Consider the following 24,949-nt stretch of genomic DNA (forward strand, 5'->3'; position numbering starts at 1 on the left):
TCTATTATCTTAATCACCTAACAGGTAGAATGTACTCAAGAATCCTGGATGAAGGAATTAATGGACATTTACTTTAATGCCCTGCATCAAGATAGAACTCAAAAATACATCTAGTAACATAAAACAGGTAAAATACCAATGCATTACCTTTCAGGGTTCATAATCTTCCCGCCACTCCCATTACGCTCTAACTTGTTCAGCAAGGTGGCACTTGTCATTTTGGGAGGGGATATGGCTTGTTTATCCCGAAGTCTCTTGGGTGATAAGATCTCTGTAGAATGAATGAAACCAAGTTTCCTTCCAAACTTAAATGGGTGGTTTTATACCTAACTGATTTTTAAAACTCATTATTTTACTAGGAAAAATTTTTATATAAGAAACATTTCTTATCTTAAATTATTATCCCTTGCCCTAGTGTAGTTAAAACAAATATTTTTGCTGTGTACTTCTTATGTGCGAAGCTGGCTGGTCACTTAAGAAAATGCAAAGAGGCAAGTCTTTGCCCTTAAAGATCTTTAGTTCCCTTAATGATGGTTCTACTTGGGGCGCCTGGGTGGCTCAGTCGTTAAGCGTCTGCCTTCGGCTAGGATCATGATCCCAGTCAAGCCCTGCATCGAGCCCTGCATCAGGCTCCCTGCTCAGCGGGAAGCCTGCTTCTCCCTCTCCCACTCCCGCTGCGTGGGTTCCATCTCCTGCTGTCTCTGTCAAATAAATAAATAAAACCTTTAAAAAAAAATGGTTTGACTTGTGAATTTTTGACTTTATGTTGGTGCAAAAGCGATATGCATCCAACAGAAATTATACTTCAAATTTTGAAGTGTGATCTTCACATATCTAGGGATACGTGGCAGAGTACTCCCTTGGGATGCTGGGCAGAGCAGCAAGATACAACTGCCAGTCAGCCACACAGTAACAGGAGCAAGCAAGCAGGGCATGTACAACTATTCTGTACCCAGATAACCAGTCTGTTTTTCACTTTCAGTGGTCCATAAATCACACAAGATATTCAATACTTTATAAAATAGGCTTTGTGTTGGATGATTTTGCCCAACTGTAGGCTAATGTAGGCTAGATGGCACATTTAAGATAGGCTAGCTATACTATTCAGTAGATTATGTGTATTAATATGATAGTTTCAACACATGATGGGTTCATCTGGATATAACACGCTCATTAAACAGGGGGAGATCAATAGCTGGGTAGAAAAATAAGAGAAAAAGAAAAAACATAAGAGCTCTCATTTGTTGAGATCTTATTACGTGTCAACAATGCTAAGTTCTTTACATACATTGCATAAACAACAACTCAGGACAATGATGAAAAAAAATGTCTAAATCCTAAATGATGGTGCCATCTTCAAGGGTCTGCCATGTTCAGAGAAGATAGAAGACATTTCAGAGTCTAGTGATGAGAGAAGTGAGATGTAAAAAGGATGCTGAGAGGTGAGGAGGATTGGGAGAGACTGTAAGAAAAGAAAGGACATTGTAGTCAGGAGAAAAAGCATAAGCAAAAGCATGAAGGCAGGGAAGGGCAAGACATGTTAGAAGAATATGGACAGTTTTGCTCAGAGAAGAAGTTTATGGGGAACAGTGACAGGTGAGGCTAAAAACACAAAATCATGGGAATATTAGGCTAAAAGTTTACATGTAATCACTTAGACCTCACATTGCAAAACTAAGAACCAGAAACCAGTGTTCACCCACTAATATGATTTGTTTGGCCCAATCAGCATTTTTTGCTTCAGTGTCAATTAGTGTGTTGCCCACAGAGCAACAGTTCTCCAGAGGAAGTCTTCTGAGAGTAGTACGGAAACCCCTAAGGATCTCTAGGACCCTTTCAAAAAGTCTTTGAAGTCCTAGGACTTTCTTCATATGCTTCAACCAAACAACACATCATAACAGATTAGGTAAAGACATAGATATAAAAATCCACCTATCTTCTATTAAGCCAAATATCAAAGATGCAAAATTATCATTCTCTATTTTTTATAAAATTATCTACTTTTTATAAAATTATTATTTATGCTAACGTATCACCCTATCATGTTACATAGAACACACTTCATGCATTTATTATCTGCCTGGACCCCATAGACATCTGAGTTTTGGCCTCTTTAAGTAATGAGAACCAACAAAGAGATCATAGTCTAAAAGCCTGAGGGTCAAAAATGGTCAAGATGAGATATAAGATTCCAGGAATAGAAGATATTTGTTAAATGGAATGGAGGGAGGTGGGAAGGATGGGGTGGCAGGGTGATGTCCACTGGGGAGGGTATGTGTTGTGGTGAGCACTGTGAATTGTGTAAGACTGAGGAATCACAGACCTGTACCCATGAAACAAATAATACATTATATATTAATAATTTAAAAAGTTTTAAATAATAGTATTTTTAAAAAAGAAATTATCCTACTCTTTCTATAATTTTAAAAGTTAAAAAAAAAACAGAAACAGATGTAGAATTCTTTTTTTTTTTCTGAAGTTTTTTTTTTTTTTTTAAAGATTTTATTTATTTATTTGACAGACAGAGATCACAAGTAGGCAGAGAGGCAGGCAAAGAGAGAGAGGAGGAAGCAGGCTCCCCGCTGAGCAGAGAGCCCCATGCGGGGCTCGATCCCAGGACCCTGAGATCATGACCTGAGCCGAAGGCAGAGGCTTAACCCACTTAGCCACCCAGGCGCCCCAGATGTGGAATTCTATCAAATGCTTTTCAGAATCTAGATTTGGGTGATTTACTTTTCTTATTGATGAACTGTATAATTTAAATACATTTCCTAATGCCAGACAATCTCTACATTGCTAAAATAAACCTTGTCTGGCTACCATGAAAAAAAGAATTCTACTTGAAAAAATCCTGAGGCTTTATGAGATTTAATTAACATATATAAAATATCAGCATGGTCATAGTATTTAGCAGATATTCTGTAATTATTAGCCATAGCCAATTTACTTTCTTTTGGATTAAGAAATATTTAGATGTTTACCATAAATGCTACATTATACAATTACATTTATATAATTTTTGTAATGTTGTTCTAGAACTTTCTTATATCTTTAGAATAAAGAAATATAAGTTTTTAGAAATCATATAAACATAGGTAGTTTTTCCTCAGATGTTTATGAAAGAGATTATAGGATTTATCTAATAAAAATAAATAACTTTGGGGTGCCTGGGTGGCTCAGTGGGTTAAGCCTCTGCCTTCGGCTCAGGTCATGATCTCAGGGTCCTGGGATTGAGCCCCGCATCGGGCTCTCTGCTCAGCAAGAAGCCTGCTTTCCCCTCTCTCTCTGCCTCTCTGCCTACTTGTGGTCTCTGTCTGTCAAATAAATAAATAAAATCTTTAAAAATAAATAAATAAATAAATAAATAAATAACTTTAAAAACCATGATCTAAATAAAGAATGTATTTGTTAGAAAGAAGAATACAGTGATTATTCATGAATCTAATTTTATTGGGGCACAGAAGTCACTAAGAAATATGGCTGGACCCATAAGCAATAAAGCATGACAGATGATGCCCAGAATCATTGGCCTACCTCTGATGCCTTCTTCTTTGTCTGGCTGGTCTTTTAATTTGCACTTCCTTTGTCTATTCTTTCTACCTCCTTCTACAATGGTCTCCATAGGTGGTTTGTTCTCCATCTCCTTGAGCTCAATCCTAGAAATAAGCCACAATGTTTACTGCACTGGACCCGAATAGGTGACCATGTGAACTTTCAATCCTGAGAAGCAAGCCAGCTAGCTCTCTGATTCTGAAGTAAGCCCAATTCCCTCAAGGGGGCAAGTGCTTTGAATTGCTGAGGCTCTCTTTGAGTCTAAGTCTGAGAGCTGACCAAGACCTTCCCCCTCAACACGGGGGGCTCAAAAGCAGCTCTTATACAGATAAATTGTGGGATTTAAGCTTTTGGGTTTAGTTTCAGTTTAAATTTGTCTGTCTTTTCTAGTTCTATACCGAGATGCCATTAGGAGTGATACAGTGAAAGGTGGCTGTTGGATGGCTTGAGGGCAGATTCATAGTCTGTAGGCAGAGTATGTCTGGAAATAACCATTTCTCTCCTCTTTCTTTCTCCTCCCCACATCTCCACCCCTTCCCCAGGCAAAAGTGAGGGACTTACAAAGACACAGTGGGGGAATGGGTTTGTTAGTTGGTGTGTGTAATTGTAGATTCTCTGTGGTCTCAAGTTTGGAGTTCTGGGTTAGAGTGGCAAGCAAGAGAGAGGAGAATGGTGGAGAGGTGGTACTTCCAGTAGACTGAGGGGCCAAACTTCACATAAATACAACATCTATAACTGTTTTGATTATTTGAGTCCTCATGTCCATATCTAGGCTCTGTAATTAAAAGGAGAGCCTGTCAGTCTCTGGTCTTGAATTAATTCAGTTATTTCCTTCTTGGAGTGCTTAAGCCAAAATATGTCCTAGCAGGGCAGCCAGATTTGCCTTCCCAAATACAATCAAAATAAAATTATTTGAATTCATTGATTTCTTTTTAATGAGTAAGGCAACATGATGCAATGGAAAGGACGATGCAGCAGTGAGGAGCCATAGTTTTATTTCTGACTTGGATAGTCAGTTGTTTGGCCATTTCATCTACAAGATGAAGGGGTTGGACTAACTCTTCTCTAATGCTTATTCTGGCCCTCACACTGGTTTTACTGAGGTATATGTCATATAGTCCTTTCATCAGCAATCCAACAAATATAAGAGAATGTCACACACTCAAAAACCATGAGAAAATAACACTCTGAAAAGCTGGTTGTTATTCCCCAAACTTTCTCCACCTGAAATGCACAGTAGTCAGTTGGGCAGCAATAAAGATGAAGAACATGATTAAGGGCATGCAATGAGTGAGTGAGAGCCACTCACTGGAAATAAAAGCCGCCTCCTGACCCCTGTTCCAGTGTTCTCAATACTGTACCATGTTGTTTCACTTGTTAAAAGGATGGGGGGAAAAAGAATTAAAATTACAATTAATTTTGTACCTCTATAAAATGGATAAAATTATAATATGTACCCTACATAGCTGTAGTGAAGGTTCAGTACAATAATACTGAAAAAATGCTTAACAGTGGCTGACATCTGCAGTAGAAAGTGTTCCGTTGATGACAACTATTATTATTACTATCATTATCATTATTATAATCATGTCAGCAGCAGTCATCAGTAATGCCCACGGCACTCTTAAGATAAAGTTGTTCCTTTATTCTACCTGTCTCTCTAACAGCTTGAGGGGTAAAAATCAGAGTGTAGACAAGAGGTGGGCTACACTGCAGAAAGAGGAAGCTAGGTCAGAGGAAGTGATAGGAGGTAGAAGAAAGCGCCGCAGATGAGAAGAATTGCACTTATATTGCAGGGACTAAAGGTGATGGGAGGTAGTATCCGAATTTCCAGGGAACTACAAGTAGTTTAAAAAATGAATAGTCCATATGGACCTAGAAGGTATAATACAAAGTAAAATAAGTCAGACAGAGAAAGACAAATACCATATCATTCCACTCATATGTGGAACTTAGGAGTTCCACAAACAAACAAAGAAAATAAGAGACCAAAAAAAAAAAAAAAAAAAAAAAAAAAGCAGATTCTTAAATACAGAGAATAAACTGGTGGTTTCCAGAGGGGAGGTGGATGGGGGAGTGGTGAGATAAAGAAGATTAAGAGTATAGTTGTCGTGATGAGCACCAAGTGGTGTTTAGAATTATTGAAACCTCAGGAAAAAAAATAATATAAAAAAGGAATAGTCTGTGCATTGTTTTCTATCTTAGCTATGGAAAGTATGCATAAAATTCTTCTTTGCTGGAGCACTGAGAGAGAAAGAGAGAACACTGAAAGCAGCATGAGCTAGAAAAGGTGAGAAACACAACCCAATCACATTAATAAATCAACAAGGATTGCTGTCCTGGAGGAACCTGTGGAGCAAAGCACTGACCTTGGAAATGCAAGCACACTGTTGGGTCGCTTCCCTGAGATCTCTCTGCCAGACAACACGGAGTCCACAGTGTCAGGCCTCTGAAGGACAGAGACAGAAAAGGCTTACACCTGGGGCAGTGGTCCCAGACACAGATGCATCTAAGCTATTGGCTATCTCAGAAGCAAGGCTACCCTGGTACTCTCTATTGTTACTTTTTTGAGTGCTTAAAGTCTAGAGCTTAAAAAACCAATGAGGAATTATTTCATTTACCACCTGGGTAGTCCCATACCAACTCACTGATGCTGCCTTTTCTCAAACCATCGCCTCTTTGGAAATTGCCTTCAGAGTTTATGGCTTCCTTTACACATCGTTGAGAGGAGAGCCAACTTAATAAAAAAAAACTATCAGGAAAATGAACAAGCAAGCTAATTTCACGCTTGACCCAAATAACTCTAAAGTTGGGTGGTTAAGAGAAGAGCTTGAAGTTGGTGGGTTCATATTCACATCTCCATATTGTTAAAGTTATGTAGCCTTAGACCCTGGGCATATGGGGCTAACAATGGGCTCTAATTCACCGGATTTGGGGGTACTGTATGTAAGTGGCTGGCACAGGATCAGCAGTCAACAAATAGCAGCTATTATCATTATTATTACATTAGATAGTAATCACATTATATATTATACTAGTACAGAATGATATACAAAATTATTTTGGGATTAATGACACAGTTTACAAAAGGCTTTGAAAGGAATTTCCAAAAAGAGGTTTTAAATATGTTTCCACCAAAAGCAGCATCATTGAAATAAACCCACAGCTTCCTAAGAGAACCATTCTGCAGGACAGCACTCAGGTTTAAGTTCTGGGACATTTGGGGGGAACACAATCACTCTCACCACTTTACAGCAAGTTCCCAAAATGTATTTTATAGATGTTAACAAGTATTGGATTAACCTAAAGTTCCTTGATTCATGATTCAGGCAGTTAAAGTGGCTTCTCTGTAGCCGGACTTCTCAGATCCTTGAACAGGCCTGTGTGCTTTGTGCTTCTGTGCGTGAGGTTGATATATGCAGCAGTCCTCCATTGGCTTTGGCCTCCAGATCCTCTTTTCATAGGATCTCTCTCAGGACTACTTTCTGGAAAGCGCTCCTTAAAAGTTATGTCTTAAAGGAGTACAGCAGGCCAATTAAAATGCTGTCCTCTCTTAGAAATGCATTATTAAAGCTACAGAGTTCCCTAGTATCCCTGAAGATTAGAGATGGGTGAGTGCTTTGGCCTTGTTTCTGGTGGGTTTTCATGGAAAAAGAGGGTTATACCTGTGTGTGTTTCCACTTTACACACACAGGGTCGGTACCTCTCTTTAAGATCCTGCATAAAACCAGATTGTGGAGAAAACACCAATAGCCTCATTTTGTACAACTCTTAAGAGCTCCATGAGAGAAAAAATTAAAGGGTAGAATTTGACCATATTTATAGAATTTCATTTTATAGCCTTTTCACTTAAAAATCAGGCTTTTACGCTGTGGGACACAGGATTATCTAATATTCTATGATAATCTAATTCACTTATACCAGCTTTGTTGGTTCCCAGAGGTGAACCTAGGGTACATTAAGCATTTAGTCCCACTGATTGACTACTTCACTAGCTTCTTAAATTCTGCTATGTCGGGGCGCCTGGGTGGCTCAGTGGGTTAGGCTGCTGCCTTCGGCTCGGGTCGTGATCTCGGGGTCCTGGGGTCGAGCCCCGCGTCGGGCTCTCTGCTCGGCGGGGAGCCTGCTTCCTCCTCTCTCTCTGCCTGCCTCTCTCCCTACTTGTGATCTCTCTGTCAAATAAATAAATAAAATCTTAAAAAAAAAAAATTCTGCTATGTCGAACTTAGCATGAAGATCATACCAGTTACTGAACAGTTAACAACGATGGAGTCAGTTAGAAATTTGTTCCACAATATGGCAAATTAAAAGCTAAAGAAAGGGGCACCTGGGTGACTCAGTGGGTTAAGCCTCTGCCTTCGGCTCAGGTCACGATCCCGGGGTCCTGGAATGGAGCCCCATGTCGGGTTCTCTGCTCAGCGGGGAGCCTGCTTCTCCCTCTCTCTCTGCCTGCCTCTCTGACTACTTATAATCTCTCTCTGTGTCAAATAAATAAAATCTTTTTTTAAAAAGTTGAAGAAAGATACATTTCCATGACTCAATTCACTATAGGTTTTCATTAAAATGCTATAACCAGCAAAAAGAAAAAAAAATAGAATGATCATAAAATCTGGTTCTACCACTGACTTCAGTTAGCACCCTGACTTCAGTCTCTCCGCATAATCTGACCACCATTTTTCTCATTTATAAAATCAGGATGAAAATCATGCCAGTTTGATAAAGTTTTGAACCGCAAATGAAATAATACATGTGGAAGAATTTTTAAACTATAAGGTACTATAAAACATTCAGAATTATGAGTGTTTCTATTATTATTTATATCTTTCAATTGGCATTGACTCAAAACTTATTTTAAAGTTTCTTTGCCCTTCTAAACTTTGTCAAAGAATTAGTCATCTATAAACAAGGACTTCTTCTTACTTGGGGTAAGTGCCATTTAAAATATGCCAACCTGAATATTTCTTTTTTTTTTTCCTTAAAGATTTATTTATTTATTTAAGAGAGAGAGTGTGTGCATGTAAGCAGGAAGAAGAGCAGAGGGAGAGAGAGAGAGAGAATCTCAAAGACTCCCTACTGAGCATGGAGCCCAATGTGGGACTCAGTCTCATGACCCTGAGGATCATGACCTAAGCTGAAATCAAGGGTTGGTAACAACTGACTGAGCTACCCAGGCACAACTCCACCTGAATTTTTCTTAATAATTCTTCTTAATAATGACACAATAATTCAAAGCTATGATTGGGAGAGGGGTTTGGAGAAGGAAAACATTAATTTACATTTGCTAGGGCTTTTGCCAAAGTCCCACTTCCATCCACTGAACAAAGGAAGTCCTTATAAAATCTCATCTTCACTTTGTTGCCTTTAATCACAAGGACCCCGATTCCTTTGAAAGTAAATTCCACATTTTGTTTGATGGAAATGGATCGCGATAAAAAAAGCAATGTCTCCTTCACACATCCTTCCACTGTATCCCTGCTAAATGGGCCCTCCAGGGATATCGTGACAAAATTAAGTGGAACAACTGGAATATCACCTAGAGGAATAAAAGACAGGGTGGGGGGGGAGTAGAAATTAAAACAAGGATATATCATATACACTCACAAATAATTATTTGATTCTCAGTACTGAAAAATAGACTTGTCCATGTGAACCCCTTAGTTGTACCCTATCAATAGACAGTAATAGGCACAATTTTCCCTAAAAGTATATTTTTTTCTTAGAATAAGAATAATTAGCTTTCTAAGCAGTACTGCAGACAAGCTTTTGATTTTATCTTGGAGACACAGTAATAACTAACTGCATCGCTTCATGAGAGGTTTTTCTGAAGTTGTCAGCCTTCTTCTCTCTTAGGACATACTGTAGCAATATTTGCCTATCTCCTCCAGTTATCACACCATTTTGAAATGTTTATAAATATTTATATTTATATATACACTTTATGCCAAGTGTTTTGAAAAGATAGTCATCTTCAGTAGAAGTTACCTTCAAATGAAAGTTCATCTTATCAGAGGGCATCAGACTGGATAACTTGCTTTTCCTCCCTAATAAGTACATAAATGATACTGCAGAGGAATATGGTTATATCTAGCATAAAAATAAGCACAGGGTCTGTTCCACTAGAACAACAGTCAGAAAAGGGGGTAAATAACAAAGATGATCAAGATGATAAATCCAAAAAGAGGCAAGAAACAAGATCCACTAACAGAGGAACAGGATAGGAGTAAGATAAGAACATTCTAAACATTCATTCAGCAAGCATTACTTTACAGCTTTTCTGTCTGACAGTGCTGACTGATGAGGATTAATATAACTATGAGACATATATCAGCCCATAGTCTTCTGCACAACTTAATGGTGCTTCTATACCACCACCCTCTATTTTATTTTTTATTTTTTGTAAATGTCTTAAAAGAAAAGGCTCTAATGCCTGCCTCTAGATTGTCCCCTCCCATTCGTCCAATGCTTCTCTTCAATCTATCTTCCAGTCCACTTATCTCAGTAAGGACAGTATCAACTCAGGATGGACAAGCTGATGGATAGATTGTAAATCTTACTCTCATGACCTCTCTGTAACTTCTGTTGGCCATGCCCTCTCTTTGCTCTTTATCCATGGCACCATTCTTGGTTCTCCAATTTCCTCTTCCTTGGTCTCCATTGCTGTTTCCTTCTTCTTCTTCTTCTGGTAAGATGGTGTTTTATTGGTGTGCGTGTGTGTGTGTCTGTGTGTGTGTGTGTGTGTGTGTGTGTGTGTGTGTGTTTTAAACAAGACTTTGTCCTTGTCTGTCTCTTCCCCTTATTTCAAACCTCTCCTAGGTAGATTAATCCAAATCTTGACCTGTAGATTCCATCCCTCTCCAAAGCTCTGGAATTCTCTCTACCTAAGTATCCCTACAGGAATTTCAAATTTAACGTATCCAAAAGTGAACTCATTATTTTTCCTGCCATCCCAACCTGCCTGCCCCTTCATTCCCTGTGACACTAATGACAAGAACATACATCTATTTTCCAAGAAATCTGAGTCATGCTAAATACCTCCCTGCTTCTTGCTACCTACCACTCTCAACTGGCAGCCAAATCCCATCAGTTCTCCATATAAAATATGTCATGACTTGACTCCTTCATCTTCCTCCCGATTGCCAATGCCTTCATTCAGGCTCCTATCATATTTCACCAAATTACTGTAATTAAAGATTTTATTTATTTATTTATTTGAGATAGAGACAGAGAGAAAGCACGAGCAGGGGGAAGGGGTAGAGGGAGAGGGAGAAGCAGACTCCCTGCTGAGCAGGGAGCCCCATGTGGGGCTCAATCCCAGAAGCCTGGGATCACCACCTGAGCAGAATGTAGACACTTAACCAACTGAGCCACCCAGGTGCCCCAAAACTACTGTAATTAAAAGAACTATTTTCCTAAACTAAAAACTGGGTTAGTACATTCAAGTCTCTGCTCAAAAACTTTCAATGGCTCCTCTTTGTCTATAGGATGAATTCTGAAGTCCTTACCATACTGCCAAAGGCCCCTCACAATTTGACCACTACAAACCATTTTTGTCTTACCTCCCTCCACTTGCCTCCACAATCATATGCCTTGGCCACACAGAAGTACCCATTACTCCTTTCATAGGCTTTACTCCTTCTCTTATTCTTGAATCATTCACACCGTTCCCGAAATATTTTCCATAGCTTCTCTGCCAGCAAAGTCCTATCATCCTTTAAGACCCCCCGTATATGTCATCTTCCTAACTCTCCCTGAGCAAAGTTGGGCATGCTCTCCTCTCCGCTCCCTTGACACTTGATCCAGTTCTCATCAATGCTGCTTTCACAGCATTTAATCATGTTGCAACATTTGCTTTCATATTTATTTCCCATGCTAAATTCTGAGCTCTTCAAAGGAAGGATTATGTCTTGACAATCTTTAAGACTCACTGTATAATGTTTAGTTACGTAGTTAATTAATGATGAAGAATCATAACCCCAAAGGTAAACTCTAGACAGAACTGTTCTTGTGAATTAATTCAAGCATATATATTTAATTCTGAAATTTCTTCAAACTTATAAAAAATAATTAATTCTCCAATCTTGTAAAAAAAAAAAAACCCTACAGATCTAAGCTACTTTTTTGCAGTATACTATGATGGCAAACTAATTCTAAGGAGCAAATGTTTTTGTCAAAAAAAAAAAAGTTGGCTATCTTTTCACTTTGCTAGGTTTTTGATGCATTAGGATATTATATGTCCATAAAACTCTAGGTAGAAACGTCTGAACAGTCCATCAAACCTACCATATAGATTATATGCATAATGAATTCTAAGTATAATTTGTTGGTATTTGTTTTTCCAATCTTTCCTTTTCGGTGGGAAGTTTGTCTGAAAATTAACTTTCAGGGAAGTTCACAAAAGGCAAGTTTTAGCCTTTTTACCTGCTGACTTCGAGGGTAGATTCTTTCTCTTTGTCCATCTATCAGTCTGATGCAGGAACCAATAGTAAGGAAGATCAAAAGGAACACAGCCCAGAACTCAGGAAGGAAGCCCCCAAAGGCCCCTAAGGAGCCAGAGCAGGCATCACTAAGTCCACACACCAAAGCTGGAGCATAAGCAAGCATCCTGTGTCAGGTGGCATGCCTGTTTTGCCTACCACTGTATTTCAAGGTCCTAGAACAAGGCCTGATACATAGTTGGCCCTCAGTAAATATCTGTGGTAAGAGGGAAGAAAGGAAGGCAGGGGGAAGGAGGGAGGGAGGAAGGAAGGAAGATTTTAGGGTGTAAGAGGTATACAAGGTGTTCGTCTGTGGAATTATTAACCTCACTTTTAAATTTTAATAATTTAGATTATGTATGATAGAAACAGTTAGAGGTCTTTTTTTATAGCTAACATGGACTATAATTCTAACCAGAGACCCTAATTAACTTTTTCAATAGCCACTTTTAACTTCTTAGCGCCTAAAAAAATTAATAAAGTCTGCACAACTCTGTAATGTGGCATTTATATAAATTTGCCTTGACATCACTTCAAGTCTTCCCAGGCCTGCCTCTTAAGCTACTGAGGTTTGAAATGGCCTGCAGGAAGACTGTCTATTATTTCCTGTGTTGTCCCCCACCCCCAAAGGTTCCACATGAAAACTGAGCTCCTGAAATCAGAAACCCGTAAGGTAGCAAGTGAACACACTTTGCCCTTTCATTTTCATCCCCAGGCCAGTTACTTTCTGAGAAAGTCTTAAATATTGAAGAAGTTTACCGGGAATATATATTTTGTTTTGCTTGAGTCCATGAATCTGAACTAACTTCTCGGCCATGATAAACATGGGTCTCTGAATCAGAATAAACTTGTTGTTTCCCACTTCAAGTTTTTGTCTCATGAAAGTGAAAGTTCCAAGTCCTGGAATCTGAACCCCCTGCAAGAAAAAAGGAAGGGGGAAAAAAAAAGAGCAACAATCAGAAAAATAACCCTTAGTACCATTATCCAAAAAAACATGGAAAGAACTAACCATTAAATAGTCAATGATCTCTACAATCTCCTACAGCTATAGCACGTTATGACTTTAAGTTTTCATATAAATATAAATGTAATACATTGATCTCCAATCCTTCCAACATCAGATCTCCCATCTCCATTATCATTCAAAGGCTGTGAGGACTAAGAAAACTTGTATGGATGCCATTGCTAATTTTAATCTATATTTAAGAGTCCTCTTGTCCAGGGCACCTGGTGGCTCAGTTAAGTGTCTGCCTTTGGCCCAGGTCATGACCCCAGGGTCCTCCAATGGAGCCCCACGTGGGGCTCCCTGCTCATCAAGGAGTCTTCTTCTCCCTCTCCATCTGCCTCTCCACCCCCCTCACACACCCCCACTCACATCCTCTCTCTCTCTCTCTCTGATAGGAGGAATTTGAGAGGCAGAGCATGGGGCTTGAGGGTAGGGAAGGAAAAAATGAAACAAGATGGGATTGGGAGGGAGACAAACCATAAGAGACTCTTAATCTCACAAAACAAACTGAGGTTTGCTGGGGGACGGGATAGGGAGACGGTGGTTGGGTTATAGACATTGGGGAGGATATATGATATGGTGAGTGCTGTGAAATGTGTAAGCCTGATGATTCACAGACCTGTAGCCTCTGGGTCAAATAATACATTATATATTAATAAAAATAATTAATAAAATTTTTTAAAGATTCCTCTTGTCCTAAATTGTGTGAAATTCCAAATTTTTTTTTGAAATTCCAAATTTTAATCGTTTGCCATTAGAAAGAGATAATTTAAGAGGCCATAAGAATCTCTGCTTTCTCATTCCATCTTTTAAGTTTTGTCTCTCATTTAAAATCAGACAATCCAGCATCCAAGGCATATGCTGCAGTGGAATGATCTTGGCTGCTAGGTAGAAGCAAATGCTTTTGGCTCTCAAACTGGGTCTCTGTCTCCCTGAAAATATCATACCTCAAGGGTTACAAATGCCTACATATACCATGAAAGAATGCAGGGGAGTGAAGGTAGCCAACCAGAAACTGCAGTGGCTAGAAAGTACAAATCCCTCCAAAGGCTAGAGCCCATTGTTGGCTCCAGTCAAATGTCAGCATGCAGGCATGGAAAAACTGGTATTGTTAAATCTGCTGATTTTTCAAGAGAAGAGAGAAACAGATGCAAAACTTTATATAAACTCTCCAAATTTTAGGTGGTGATGACTAATTCAAATTATCAGAACAAACAAAAGTTTGAAGGATGAATTCGGCCCAAGGGCTGCCATATTGAGACCTCTGAGTAGCATATAAATGTTCCACAACTTCCCAACTCCCCTCCAAACTTCTCAAAGTTCTGACCAGTTCTACGGCATCCAAACTCAAGGCAAGCCAAGATTTCTCATTTTGGGCAAGTTGAGTTCAGTCCCTCATTGTCTCCTTGTATTTCAATAAAAAGCCATTCCCTGCAAGGAGGCAAGACAGGAAGCAATATACCCTTCTATAGCTATGCCAGGAACTATCTGGTCACAGATAAATAGAATTCATCTAGTTCCTCTACACATAGCCAGGCTAGTCAGTGCTTGGTATCACTAGAAGAGTAGAACTTGTATAAATTCATCACCTAAGAATAAAATCCGTGTTTGTTAAATCTACTATCCATAAGTCAAAAGTGGGAGCATGATAAAATCACAAGACTGAAAGTTAAATTAGGATGGCCATAAAGTCTGCTATCTTGCTCACAGCAAAATTATACAAGACTAAGGAGGAAAGATCCTTTGGACTCTTGCATTAAACTTACAGTATAAATCTTACCTTGTGCAGGGATAGCTGCCGTTCCACAAATTCTGACACATTTGCCCAGATAGCAGAGACTTCTGAAATTCAAAGGAAATAAAAAATAATGTATTTAAGCATTCATGTGATAGTATCTGGTGCTAATATAAAAAAGTAAATATGAAATGCAGAATCAAATAATAGTAATTCCCAATAAATTTAGAATTAGAAGAAAGTAAGGTCATTCCTCAAAGTTAATTTTCCTAATAGCTAAAGCTCCCCTTTTAAGTTCCAAAAATGTGCTTAATAATAATAATAATACAATAAACTTTTGAGTAAAATCTTTCTAGGATAAAGGGAACTCTATCACACACTTGTTTTTAATTCTATAAAGGAAATTCTATAAATTCTATAAAAGTGTGACAGAGTTCCTTTTATCCTATAAATAGAGCTAGCCAAGTATAATCTAGACTTTTTTTAAGTTTTTATTTAGGGGTTCCTGGGTGGTCCAGTGGGTTAAGCCTCTGCCTTTGGCTCAGGTCATGATCTCTAGGGTCCTGGGATAGAGCCCTGCATCGGGCTCTCTGCTCGGCGGGGATCCTGCTTCCCCCCTCTCTCTGCCTACTGGTGATCTCTCTCTCTCTCTTTCTGTCAAATAAATAAATAAATAAATAAATATCTTTTTAAAAATAATAAAGTTTTTATTTAAATTCCAGTTAGTTAACATATAGCGTAATGTTAGTTTCTGGTGTACAATTTAGTGATTCAACACTTCCCTACAACACCAGGTGCTCATCACAAGTTCACCCCCTTATCCCCATCACCTATTTCACCCTCTCCTTATTTTGATGACATTCAAAAAGCATTTATGGAGTGTCTACTCTGTGCCATCTGATAAACCTTTATTCGTTTGCCATCCTATAACACAGGAATAAAGCCAAGCACCACTGAGGCATGAAAGGCTGTTGTCTATAATAAGTGTCCCTATACTTCTGTTTTGCTTAATTCTTTCGGTGGGGGGAGTACTCCCAAATGGAGTGTGTGTGTGTGTGTGTGTGAGATCTTTCTGCACAACGCTGCCTAGACAATAAACTCCATGGCAGCAGGGACCTAAGTTCTTTGGTGCACTGAGTCTTTGTGTACCATCAACAGTGAGTAGCATGCAGTAACCTTCCATATTTTTTAAATGTCTTATGCCCAGGGACGCCTGGGTGGCTCAGTAGGTTAATCCTCTGCCTTCAGCTCAGGTCATGGTCTCAGGGTCCTGGCATGGAGCCCCACACTGGGCTCTCTGCTCAGCAGGGAGCCTGCTTCCCCTTTTCTCTCTGCCTGCCTCTCTGCCTAGTTGTGATCTCTCCCTCTGTCAAATAAATAAAATAAAATCTTTAAATGTCTTATGCTCCTAAAACATCATTACTAAACTTATAAAAATATGCATTCTTTTTTAATTGAGATTCAATTGACACATAATATTATACTAGTTTCAAGTGTACAACATTATTTGATATTTGTCTATATTGCAAAATCATCACCATGTTTTTGCTTAATTTTTGACTTGCTTTTCATTCTCATTTGTTACTCTTAAGATGACAAGCTGTCACCGCTCTGCTGAGAGGGCTCTGCAGACCTCCTGCCTAATCCTAATTTACTGCTTCAAATGTACCTAATTTACTGTAACAAATATACTAATATTATCTCTAAAACAATAATTTTTAACAACAGAACTTAGGGTAGGGACCCAAGGTCTTGAATCAGTGCATAGACGTCTCCCTATCTGCTTTGAATGATCAGAGAGAGGTCTTCTTTGTTTTTCTTGTTCTGAGATATGTTCCCCCCAAAAATGTGGCATTAAAATAAGTAGTTGCCCGTAACTAGTGTTAAATGTGGGATATGAGGATATACTCTAGGTATAACCAATATTTAGAAATACAGAGACTTGGCGGTGGCCACGGTACAGGATGGACTCCGCTGACTTGTGTACCTCACTCTGCTTCCTCTGCAACCAAGTCTGACAGCCCCGAGAGGTCTTAGAGAGAGAAATTCAGTAAGTTGAAATTGAAGAAGGCAGAAACACAGAAGAAAAATCCACTGCCTTCAAGAGAAACGACTGAACAGGAGAAGCTAGCAGGGAATCTTAATGAGGCGTGTGCAGCCGATATACACGGCACATTCCGCAAGCATTGCTTTCTTACTTCTTTTCAGCTGTTTAACCTTGTCAGAGGCAAACACATTGGATCAAGCTTAAATGGCTGTGCTTCCCCTTTTCACATCAAGGAATCAAGAACTACTGACAGTGAAAGCTGCGCCTGCCTCTCCCATCTGCCTGTCTGGCTGGCAGGCAAGGAAAAGAACTTGCATGTTGGTGAAGGAAGAAGCTGGGTGGGAAGACAGTGAAATCTAGAGTAAAAATGCAGCTGGTCCAAGGTGTCCTGCAGGCTCTAAAATGCAGTTTAATCAGAGTGCCATTTTTTTTGTTCAACAATTTTAATCACGGCAATGCATAATTTTTAAATATGCAAATTTAAAAAATTTAAAGCTGGAAAAGAAAAAGAAATACAGAAAATTAAGTCTGTGTTGACATCTCCATTTCAAACCCAATGATGTGTATTAAAGATACTTTCCAGGGGCACCTGAGTGACTCAGTTGGTTGATCATCTGACTCTCCATTTCAGCTCCAGTCAAGATCTCATGGTTGTGGGATCCAGCCCATTGTTGGGTTCTGTGCTCAGATTCTCTCTCCTTCTGCCCCTCCCCCAGCTTGTTCATGCATGCTCTCTCAAGTAAATAAACAAAATCTTTTAAAAAAAAGATACTTTTCATTGAGGAACTCTTTGCAAATCAAGTGTTATGTTTAATTCTCAAAATAAAAGATCAAGAACAGTAACATTTACCAGGTTGCCTCTTTGGGATACGGACACAGTTGGTGATAAAAGACCAATTCTCTTTCCACTTTGGAAACTGCTTGATTTATTGCTATACCTTTTATTACTTTTTTTCCTTTTTAAAAATTTAAATTCAATTAATTAACATATAATGGATTATTTGTCTCAGGGGTACTGGTCTGTGATTCATCAGTCTTGTGTAATACCCAGTGCTCATTCCATCACATGTCCTCAATGTCCATCCCCCAGTTATCCTCTCCCTCCACCCGCCCCCGCTCCAGCAACCCTCAGTTCATTTCCTATGATTAAGAGTCTCTCATGGTTTATCATCTTGTTTCATTTTTCCTCTCTTCCCCTACGATCCTCTGCTTTGTTTCTTAAATTCCACATATCAGTGAGATCATATGATAATTGGTTTTCTCTGATTGGACATATTTTGCTTAGCATAATATACAACTTTTATTTCTAATGGTTTAAGCCACTAGCTAAAGCAGGGAAATTGCAAACTTTACATTCCAATATATCAGGGTTATAAGTATTTTAATTAATATGCCAGAGGAGAAATAGGTTAGGCAATGAGAAGTAGTAGTGATTCTCATCGGCATCGGGAAACAAGCTGGGTGATGGAAATTCACTCACCCACCAAGAAAACTAGGGTTGCATGCTACAGCGAGCCAAGTGACAAGATTATAACCAAGTTTTCCCTCTACTCTGCTCCATCCTACTGTGTTCCTCACTCTTGCCCACCACCATAGACAAAAGAATTCTACTTCTGGCAGCTAAGAACTAAGACGGTCTTTCAACCGATCCCAATTGTATGCTGAATTAAAATTTTCATCATCCAAAAACGTCATTAATTTACTAACAATAAAGAATCTTCATAATACTCAGATTTACAGGGAGACCTTTCAAAGTTTTTAAGTCAAAACTATTAAGTCTTTTCACCTAGACTCATGATATGCAGCTCAAATTTCAGGAAAACAATCTATACCAAAAGGAAATGATTTACTTAGAGCCTGGAGAAACTATATAGCTTGCAACCAAACTAATGAAAAGACTTGACCAAGCTTAACTGGAAATTTGAGGATGACCTTTCTTCATTTGGATGATATATTCACAAGTCACGTCATTTTACTCTATACAACCTAATGGGCAAAGTTATGCAAGAGCAGAGTTTATTATTTGAAACTGAAATTTGCTATTTTTTTTAATTTTATTTATTTATTTGACAGAGATGACAAGTAGGCAGAGAGGCAGGCAGAGAGAGAGGAGGAAGCAGGCTCCCCACTGAGCAGAGAGCCCGATGCGGGGCTCCATCCCAGAACCCTGGGATATTGACCTGAGCCAAAGGCAGAGGCTTAACCCACTGAGCCACTGAGCTACCCAGGCGCCCCTGAAATTTGCTATTTCTTACTGAAGAAAAGAGAAAGCTTGCACATCATTCCCTTTAGGAAGCTTTAGGGTCCTGCCCTTTGGCTGGAATAGGTAGATTCGAATATCTTACAAACTATGATTTTTATCTTTGATTTTTCTGGCAACCCAAAATCAGAGAGGGCATCACTTAATCTCAAAACAAAAAGAATTGTAATCCAGTCTATGAAGCAAGTTAAAGAATATGCTACTTTTATATTTTAGAGAAAGGTGGGGTAATTATTTATTTTAATCAAATACTGAAATCCCATGAATCACTATTATAAAGAAATAATCCCTGGACGTACCTTCTGTACTCAGTTCAACCATCATTTGACTTCAAATTCTAAACACTTTATGCATTCAAAACCATATTTGTAAACACAGTGCCAAGTAGCAGGAATTTTCTGTTTTATGTATGATCATTATAAAAAAGAACTGTGCCCATTATGTAAATTATAGAATAATATATACTAGAAATAGATATTAATACCAAATATAAAAGATAAGCTCCCTGACTTCATAAGATATCTTCTAAAATTAAAATACTGACACACAAACAAAGCAAAATATTCAAGAGTGATCTAAACAAAGAATCATATTCCAAGAGCAAAGTGCAGTGAAAAGATCAGTGTGTCACACTGAAGACCTACAGCCTTCCTGCCTCCGAAGATTGCTAGCTATGTAGTCTTTGCAAGTTTGATTCAGTTCATATCCATAAAACGATGACAGGACCTTCGAAGTACCATAACTACGTAATACTAAACTTCAGTGAAACATATGGAAACAACAGGACTTAATATGAAAAAATTAATTTTTTTGTTTCCTGAAATTAGAATTTTATCCTTATCTCCTTCACATTGGGTCATTTGTGAATGTTAATAAGTAGTTATTTGACTTCTATTTCTGTCCTTCAACCAATAAAGTTCTTGCTGAGGTCACCAATGGTCTCCTTGTCAACAGATTAATATGTTTAATTTTCACCTCTCTGACCCCTCAGTCATATTTAACGCTGATGACCACTCTCCTCCTTTAAACACCTCTCCTGTTAGCTTTTGTGACAACTACTGTCTCCTGTGTTTTCTTCCTACCTGTACAACCATTTTCTCTCATTCTCCTTTGAAAGCTCATCTTCCTCAACTCAGCCATTAAATGCTGGAATTTTGGGGCACCTGGGTGGCTCAGTTGGTTAAGCATCTGCCTTCAGCTCAGGTCATACCCCAGGGTCCTGGGATCAAGTCCCGCATGGGGGCCCCTGTTAAGCAAGAAGTCTGTTTCTCCCTCTCCCTATGCCCCTCCCCTCCCCTCCCACCCTGCTCATGTTGTTTCTCTCTCTCAAATGGATAAATAAAATCTTATAAATAAATAAATAATTAATTAAAGTGTTGAAATTTTCAAAGATACAGCCCTCGACCTTCATTGTTCACTCTAGACTCCTCTTAAGCAGTCACATCCATGCTCAGGGCTTTAATCGCCACCAAAATGCTGATGAGTCCCAAGTGTTTTTTTAGAAGCCCAGAAACTCTCCTCATCTTTAGGTTCTAGACCCATGTATCCCACTGCCTCTTTGGATATCTCACTGAGACACTTCACATGCTCAAAACCAGCATCTTCTGGGTGCCTGGGTGGTTGAGTGACGGCCTTCAGCTTGGGTCATGATCCTGGAGTCCCAGGATCGGGTCCTGCATAGGGCTCCCTGCTCAGCGGAGAGTCTGCTTCTCTGACCCTCTACCCTCTCATGCTATCTGTCTCTCTTTGATTCTCTCTCTCTCTCTCTCAAATAAAAACATTAAAAAAAAAACATAACAAACAAAAACCCAGCATCTTTCTTCCCTTAAATCTTGCCCTATATCCAAGGTTTCAATCGCAATGACTGTCATCACCATCTACTCAATTATATAAGCCAAGAACTCGGAACTCATCCTTGAGACTTCCTTTCTCTCTCACCCTCCTTCCCAGTCCACCACCACAATCTGTAAATTTTGTCTCTAAATAGCCTTACAGTCTGTCTACTTCTCTCCACTTCTACTGCTACCAATTTAGACCAAGCTACCATTCGTTCTCACTTAAGTTACTGTTCCAGGTGTTCTTAACCCCCCAATTCATTCACTTGGAAACCAGAGCAATCTTTTTTAAAACACAAACTTGATTGTGGTGCCTGGGTGGCTCAGTTGGTTAAGCCTCTGCCTTTGGCTCAGGTCTTGATCCCAGAGTCCTGGGATCGAGCCCCACATCGGGCTCTCTGCTCAGCAGGGAGCCTGCTTCCCCCTCTCTCTCTGCCTGCCTCTCTGCCTACTTGTGATCTCTGTCAAATAAATAAAATCTTTAAAACAAAACAAACAACCCACAAACTTGATCATGTCATTCAACCCCTCTTTAGCTTCACGCAAAACACTTGGGGGCCTTTAATCAGGCTTAGAATAGGGACCACTATCCTTAATATGATTTACATGCATCGCCTGACCCCTCCATTTCTCTCCAGCCTCCTTTAGAACACACTCACCTCCCACACTGACAGAGAAGCCATCTTGACTTCCCTTCAGTCCTGCAGTCACACCAGGCTCCCTCTTGTCAACATGCTCTTGTTATTCCCCCTGCTAGGCACACTGCCGCTTCCCTCCACTCCTCACTCCCCTGATTCGTTTCATCTGTTTCACAGCAAGTCCTTCTTCACATCTCAGCTCGAATCTTCTCTTCTTCAGCAAATCTTGACACATATCCCCATCCTCGCCCTGAGTAAAAGTTCCCAGTGTACCATGCACCCGCACCCATAGCACTTACTAATTGTAAAGTAGTATTTATTTCTGTGATTATTTGGTTAATGTGTATCTCTTCCCTCAATAGACTATAAATTCCAAGGTTTTTGCTCACATCAGTTCTCTAGTACCTAACACATAGTAGGTTCTCAAAATTACTCATATAAATAAATTCTATATAAATTTATAAATATGGCAAATATTTTTAATCCATAAAACCATTATTTCAATGCTTCTTTTAGAATTATTATAATGGGAAAAAATAGGAGTGATGCAGGGGAAAGAAAAGAGGCATCTACTCCTATTTATTTTTGTCTTCTTAAGTCATTTGGCTAAAGCATAGGCAACGTCCCTAAGTTACAATGACTTGATAGTAACAATAGTGTCCGTTTCCGGAAAACCAAGACTCCTATTGCTTCCAGACATCTCAGTGTCACTTTACGGGGATTCTTCCAAGACAGTATGTTTTTGATCAAGCCTAGTAAACTTTCTGTAAGACGTTGCCAGGTCTTCTTCCAACCACCCTGTTCATTTTATGGTCCTCTCACTTAACCCCAAAACATCAAGGGCAACAAAAGTAGCCTTTTCTTTCATGTAGTCTGGGAAGGAGCCATGTGGGGTGGTCGTTTTTAGCTAACATTTATTGAGCACTTACTTTGTGCTAGTCCCCAAGTTAAGACATTATCTCTTTTAATCAAAATCCTCACCTGGCCCCTTTCCCTCATTAAGGCATTCAATAAAGAAACTGTCTCTGGGCATCCAGTGTAAGCCTGCTGTGATTGCCAGCTGGTTGCCAAGACAACCTGGTCACTCCGGAGGATAAGGACGGAGATTTTCTGCCTTTCCCTAAGCGGGTTAAGATCCAGCCCCCAGAGCCCTCACCCCACATCGCTTACCCTCTTGGCTCAGCGACAGCAGCGTAGGCAGCACCTGCCTGCCCAGGTCTTGCACGGAAGGGACGATGGTGTCCAACATTGCAGGTCTGTCTCCAGTTGGCTCGGTTCTCAGTCCTCAATGGGTCTCTTCTTCTTTCTTTATATGGAGTTTATACAAAATTGATTTTCCCACCCTCCAATCTCCTCTCCTCAGAGCTTTGGATGTGCCTTAAAAATAAAAATCACCAAATCTTGATTTTTTTTTTCTTTCTGAAACGCTGTTTCCCACTGTCTCTCCCTCCATGTGCTGACTTTCCCTGAGTGACTCCCACCACAGGAACCCAAGAGCTGTCCCGCACCAGTATGCAAATCCAAGCCCTCCCTCCGGGCCATTGAGAGGTACCATGAGAGGGTGAGCGGGAGCCTAGAGGCGGCAAGGAGGACGAAGGACACACGGAGGGCCAGGTGTGTTGCTAGGACGCGACAAAGGCTTGCTGCGTTGCTAGGGTGTCAAAGAATGGCCTTGGCCCCGCCTCCTATGATGGGTCGCTCCCAGTTGCCCTGGTGATTCCGGAGCCTCCAACAGCGAGGTTGGGGAGTAACTTCACGTTTTTTCTTTCCCTTCTTACCCTGGACAGCGACGAGACTTCCTCGCTTTTGTAACCACCTTGGACCAGTTTGGGAATACCTTTTAACCCTAGTGGTGGACATTTGAGTCTCCAGATCTGTGCGAGGACTGCAGTTTGAACTGGACTTTTTTTTTCTCGCGTTTGGTTTGCCCTGGGCTCTCCCCAGAGGAAATGGACAGCCAGAGGACTGGGGAGAGAAACGGACGTTTCTTTTTTCTAATTTCCTTTACACTGCACGAATGTCATCCTACAGACTTGTTTTAATACTCTTACCTCTGCCGATAATGAATTATCCCAAAGTGAACACACATATAAGCTCCATCCAGGTCAAGAAACAACTCTTGCATCCATCGCTCACTACTCAAAATTAGGCAAGCTACCCTACCTCTCTGAGGTTCTCTATAAAAACTGAGAGTTAATAAAACAGAAGTCACACAAAATTATTTTCCCAAAGTGTTCCGCAGAATACTAACTTCTTATGATACAAATAAATGATAAGTGGAAAAAGGAAGGGAGGGAGAGGAAGGAAGCTCTATCACCACAGAAATACCTCATTTCCCCTCCAGGCATTGTTCCACAAATACTATAAATTTATTTGCCTGTGTTTGAACTTTTGGAATCACATAGTATGTATTATTTTGTGTGCGGCTCTGTCATTCAACATTATGTTTGTGAGATTCCCCACGGCTTCTGTAGGAGCAATTTGTTCATCTTCACTGTTGCATATTATTCCTGTGTGTGAATATGGCACAAGTTATCCATTCCACTGCTGAGGGAACATCTGAGTTACTTCCATTTGGGGCTAATAGGAACAATGTTGCTGTAAATATTTTTTTTAATTAACATATAATGTATTATTTGTTTCGGAGGTACATTTCTCTGTGCTACAAATATTCTTGAACAAAACTGTGATGCACATACATACTCATTTCTGATGTGTAGACAATTAGGAGTAGACTACTGGGTCATGGGAAGTGCAAATTTTAATACATGCCAAGATTTCCAAAGTGACTGTTGCAATGGTGGTGGGAGGGAGATACTTCTGGCACTTAGTGTGAACAGAAACTAGGGAGGCCTGATGGCCTGCAATGTACAGGACAGTCCTATACAGTGAATACTGTCCCGCATTCTGCACTATGTTGATATATCTCATCAGACGTCCCCATGTAAGAAAAAAGGGGACTGCTTATGAACCTAGGGGGAAAAAACCACTTTAAGTGCAAATACCAAGAAGTTTTTCCTTAATTTCAATATCACTTAATTTCCTAGAAATCCAAAATCCAAGGAAACTGGGGAATTATGCCCTTTTTTTTCAGGATTTAAGATTATGCATTTTCTTTTTCAGGAATTTAGACGAATTCTTCCTATTTAGGAAAACTATAATCATTATGATCGATGAGGCTGGTGGCATCTGAGTAGCCAGACTGCATTTGCTGTTGTGGCATTCTCGGTGATCCTTTCTGTTGGTAAAAGCATGTGGCAACTTCACTGGCCTTCCAGCATAGCCATGCCTAGACACGTGTATATTAAAATATATATTATTTTACTATACATTACTTACATTATACTAGAATTTGGACTTTATAGTCATTTCTTTTTAAGTAGGCTCCACGCCCAATATGGA

At 39.6% G+C, this 24,949-nt stretch overlaps 1 protein-coding gene across 2 annotated transcripts in view; it reads right to left on the minus strand.

The window, feature by feature from the left end:
• LOC111154497 (coiled-coil domain containing 81) overlaps nt 1-22,796 on the minus strand; it is a 41,603-nt gene extending 18,807 nt beyond the window's left edge. Inside the window, exons 1-7 of one of the 2 annotated variants that reach the window (XM_022514121.1) lie at nt 22,718-22,796; nt 14,813-14,874; nt 12,786-12,942; nt 8,829-9,085; nt 5,922-6,001; nt 3,535-3,656; nt 148-271 (exon numbers count right to left, since the gene is read on the minus strand). In XM_022514121.1, the coding sequence (XP_022369829.1) occupies nt 148-271; nt 3,535-3,656; nt 5,922-6,001; nt 8,829-9,085; nt 12,786-12,942; nt 14,813-14,874; nt 22,718-22,796 (881 nt within the window). Of the gene's footprint in view, nt 1-147; nt 272-3,534; nt 3,657-5,921; nt 6,004-8,828; nt 9,086-12,785; nt 12,943-14,812; nt 14,875-22,717 lie in introns of both variants that reach the window. The other variant, XM_022514122.1, reaches the window with a different exon arrangement.
• Nucleotides 22,797-24,949: the final 2,153 nt, after the last annotated feature.

This window comes from Enhydra lutris, unplaced genomic scaffold, assembly GCF_002288905.1.
Source record: "Enhydra lutris kenyoni isolate GAN:26980312 unplaced genomic scaffold, ASM228890v2 scaffoldscaffold37, whole genome shotgun sequence".
Lineage (NCBI taxonomy): Eukaryota > Metazoa > Chordata > Mammalia > Carnivora > Mustelidae > Enhydra > Enhydra lutris.